The sequence below is a fragment of the Atta cephalotes genome, assembly GCF_000143395.1.
Source record: "Atta cephalotes unplaced genomic scaffold scaffold00019, whole genome shotgun sequence".
NCBI classification, from domain to species: Eukaryota; Metazoa; Arthropoda; class Insecta; order Hymenoptera; family Formicidae; genus Atta; species Atta cephalotes.
This window is the reverse complement of record NW_012130083.1, coordinates 849,602-854,203: the sequence shown is the minus strand read 5'-3', so window position 1 is coordinate 854,203 and position 4,602 is coordinate 849,602. Positions and strand designations below refer to the sequence as shown.

The 4,602-nt window shown below is 38.2% G+C and overlaps 1 protein-coding gene across 1 annotated transcript in view; it reads right to left on the bottom strand.

The window, feature by feature from the left end:
* Window positions 1–2,640: 2,640 nt before the first annotated feature.
* LOC105618965 (kinesin-like protein KIF12) overlaps window positions 2,641–4,602 on the bottom strand; it is a 14,456-nt gene continuing 12,494 nt past the window's right edge. Inside the window, exons 14-15 of the mRNA XM_012200495.1 lie at window positions 4,223–4,434; window positions 2,641–3,094 (exon numbers count right to left, since the gene is read on the bottom strand). Coding sequence (XP_012055885.1) covers window positions 2,641–3,094; window positions 4,223–4,434 — 666 coding nt within the window. The remainder of the gene's footprint in view (window positions 3,095–4,222; window positions 4,435–4,602) is intronic.

Here is a 4,602-nt window from a genome sequence, read left to right as displayed (position 1 = left end):
CGGAGGACTTGACGGACGTGTTCACGGGGACGTCGGATTATGTGCCGTCGATTTTTTCCCCTGATTGTGCCTTCACTCTTTCCCTCTCTCTCTTTCTCTCTCTCTCTCTCTTCTCTCTCTCTCTCTCTCTCTCTCTCTCTTTTCGTCTCCCTCACTCTACCTCTCACACTCTTTCTCTTTCTCTCTCTCTCTCTCTCTCTTTCTCTCCTCACGCTACTTTCGACTTCGCGACTGCCACCCGCCGCACACACGGCTCGCCGAATCTCGAATGCACCTCGGCGACGACACCAGCACGTTAGACAGGTACCTAGCTACAGACGCGCACGACCAACCTCACACTGCCATCATCAGTACCGTCGCACACACGTCGCTCCCACCACTCTCCTCCTCTTCTCTCCACTCCACTTTCTTGCTCCTGTTCGACCGCCACTGCCGCGCCGCAGTTTTGTGAAACTCGTGAATACCCTCCAACCCTCGTGCCTATCCCGGAGTCTGTGACTGTCTCCGACTTCGCGTTCGTTCGTAGATTACCGTCAATGCCTTTATCTCTTGGCCGAGAATGTCGACTGACGTCGACTGACGCGAAAAGCCTCGAACCGCGTTCACACACACCGTTCCGCTTGATCTACCGATGACTGACGCGACGCTGCCGTCTACCTACCCGCTGCCGCCGCGTTCCACCGCGTTCCTCGCCCAACCCCCTCGCGCGCTCTCATTCGCTGTTGCTACACGGATTCGTCGATTCGCTCTCTGTCCTCTGAAGTTGTCGCTTGTGCCGCGATCGACTCCAATTGGACGCTTCACGAATAAGGAGAATTCTAGAATCGGCGCGCGCGCGCGCGCGCACCGATGATTTCATTTAGGGTCAACGCGATGTTGTAAACGCTTTGAAGCGTTTTTAATTGGTCAGTTTGTAAAATTCTTTCTTCTAATTGGTCCATCAAACGCTTCAAAGCGTTTGTAGTGAGACTTTGATCACAGCCCTAATATAATGTATATCATCCGTGTGTTTTGTGATTTTTATTAAATCTGACATTTGTGAATTTCTTTGATTTTACTCCAAGTATACTCTCAAATTAAATTTGAGAAACTGTAAGTAATGAGAAATAGGAAGATAAATTTGAGAAATGCAAATATAGTCGCTGTTTTTTCTAAAATGTAAGAACAATTGATCTTATTCGAATCGAGATCACGTGCGTCAGTTGAAAGAAAGTCTTCGTATTCACTTGAGTGAACGATCCCACAATGTATTGATTTTATTTAAAACTCTTTTCTTTTTTGTTAAAATATAAATGTTAATTTTTAACTTCGAGATGGAAAACAGAGATGACTTTGATCAAACTTCAATGAACTTAACTCGACCAGTAAACTTACTTAAGATAAATCCTCTAATATACAGTTTATTGTTTTTAATATTTTTTGGATACATTAAACGTAACTAAATTGATAATTTTGTCCGTATTACTTAATAAAATAATGCTGATTAAATTAATTGGGATTTGATTGAAGTCTGTCTAATGTCTATCAGTTTAATCAGTTTCTATCAGTTTAAATAACTTTAATTTACTATTCATCTTTTCTAATTTTTGGAACTGAAAAAAATAAAAAGTAAAATAAACTGAGATTAAAGTCAATCTACATTGGTAGAAATGAACAAATGCGACGCGGATTTCGAAATGTTGGCGCTTTATGTTGGCGACGCACGAGAGCCAATTACAGCGCGAGTTCGCGATGACGCGGTCACGTGACGCACGTCATGGCGCAACGAAGGTCGAGATGCTCGAGAAGTGCGCGGCCAATCAGACCATGTTTCTCGCGATGACGTGTCTAAATATTCCAACTGCGAGCCAGAGCAATTTAAAAGTGTTTGCGAAGGAAAACAAAAAGGGCGATTTTATATCATGCGCGGGCTTTGCATTCTCTCAATTAGTCGCCAAATGTCCGTTAATCACAAACTTTAGGAACGGCAACAAACCAAAATGACGACTCGGGATTTCTATTTCTATAATATAAGAGTTCGCGAGGAACAATTCTTATTATTGAATAAGAATTGACGTGAAAAAACGGTTAACACGCCATTTTTTTGCACCAATACGCATTTGCTATGTTAAAGGATTTAGAGCTTTAAATAAAGGAAATATAATTATAATATAATTATGTTAATTAAAAATACAAGTATCGTAAATATTGTATCTTAAATGTTAATCAAAAATGTTAATTTAAAATACAGATATTTAAAATTGTTAAAGATATTTATGAATTCTGAAAGAAGATATAAGGGAAAGGGATGCACGGATCTACATATACGCAAAAACTTTCTTTCAATCCGCTTTAATTCAATCGTCAATCCTTTTACACAATTTTACTTTATATTTCATTCTGTACAACTCTCGTCAGTTTTTTTTTTAGACATCCTCGACGGAGACGATTTACAAACTAACAGAAAGATTTTATCTGTCGTGTGTGTAGAAGTGTATTTTACAGTTACAATTATGAGTAATCATATATGATTGGTGTGTAAATAAATATCACTCGATGTTTCTCACAACAAAAAAGAGCGAGATTGTCTTTCTTTTCTTTTTGCATGTAGCATTCCCTCAAAATGAAGCAACATCGTCTCGTCCCCTCGTCGAAAAATTCTCAAAATCGATCGTCGTCGTCGACGGGAACCGGACTGCCGAACGCCCGGTGCTCATCCTGGATTCTTCCCTCGACGTTCCTCCTATCCTTCCCTGTACTGGCTCGCGACTTGCTGCGATTCCGTGGTTCCGGTTCCGACGTCGCAAAGGACGAAGGCGAGTGTGATATCGGCGGAAAGGGGACGGTGGGGGCGACCGAGTCTGCAGAGTCGGGGGCGGAATTGCCGCCCTCCTCGAGAGAGCCACTCAGGATCGAATCAGGCGATCCGTTAGATTGTTCGGCATGCATCTCTGTAGCAACATTAGTGGCGGTCGCAGCGGTAGAGGTGGTGGTTGTAGTGGTGATGCTGTCCGTAGCGGGCAATTCGTTCGACCTCGACCTCGACCTCGACGGCGGAGGCTTGCTCTCCTCAGGGACCGTCGAGGTGCGTCGCAAGGTCGTCCTTTGACCTTGACTGTCACCGCGTGTGTCTTTAGTTAGTTTAGCTGGCTTTGTCCGGGTTTGGGGCGTACGGGTGGCAAGCGTCAAACGTGATATCTCAGAGAATGACATCCAGACAACACAAAATTCAAAATCGGGATATGAGATGTCTTAAAAGATGTCTTAAAGGCGTCTTTAAAATTTCTCACATTTGAATAAAGAATCTTTGCGAGAATTGTCTAAAAGATTTTATTATCCCAATTTTAAATTGGGTTGCTTGGAACAGGATGTTCTCGGCGAGATAAAACTCAGAAAACTCTTGTCTCAGATCTTTAAGATCGAAATATAAATAGCTTACATTATATATAATCGGATTCAGAATTTTTCGAGATTAATTATAAAATTTTTTAAATTCCAGAATCGTTTGTAAATATTAAAAATCTGCAAAACACATTTGTTTAATATAAAAGCCAGACAAAAACAATGAATGAACAATGAATGAATGAAAATAAATATATTTTACTTACAATTATAAACGAAGATTTTTTTTCTGTCATTTTTTAAATTAGAACAGTTCAGATTTCATATCAATCAATGCATCTCGAAATAATAATTAGATGCAGAACTTTCTTTTGGAAAAAACATTTCCAAAATTTTTCATCGCAGATATAGAGATTCACGTTTGCTAAGTATCACGTTTGATGCAATTCGATACGATCATTCAATATAAGCTCCTTATTACAAGCTTGAAGTACATTTACATTCACTCAGTCACACAAGAAATATATCTCTAAAAAATATTTCTTTTAAAATTAAAAAAGAAATAAATTATATATATATATATATATATATATAATATAATTTATTTCTTTTTCTGAAATAAACTATAATGATATATAAAAATATAATATAATACAATATAATATAATACAATAATATAATACAATATAATATAATACAATAAAATCAGAGATAAATAAATAGTTACGTAAAGTTTTTTGTAAGAAAAGGATTATACTATAATACTATAGCAAAATAATTATGTAAAAAGTAATTATTGAATTATTATAATAATATAATGATGTAAGTAAAAGGCGTTATTCAAAAACTTACTTGTTAGATTAATCAATGAATTAAGTAGCATTAAGAACAAGTTACTTACTGATTTATATCAATTGGCGAGATTCTTTGTTCCGGACTGATCATAGACCGATTACTGTTGTCCCATGAATTGTGTCGACGGTGATTGTTCTTGTCCTTATAAGCTTCGGCAATGTTATTGTAACTGCCAACAATCCTGCGCTTGTCGAGCTCCTTCAATACCTTCTCTGGCATATTGCCGGCTGATATGTACAGTCCACTACCAAGAGTATGCTAAGAGAAGATATATATAGCAAAATTGAAAATATTATGTATTTATAGCATAAAGTGAAATCTTAAATTTCTTTTAAAACACAATGATATCTAATAAACTTTTAAAAGTTCTCTAACGAGAACTTTCTCTCTCTCTCTCTCTCTCTCTCTCTCTCTCTCTCTCTCTCT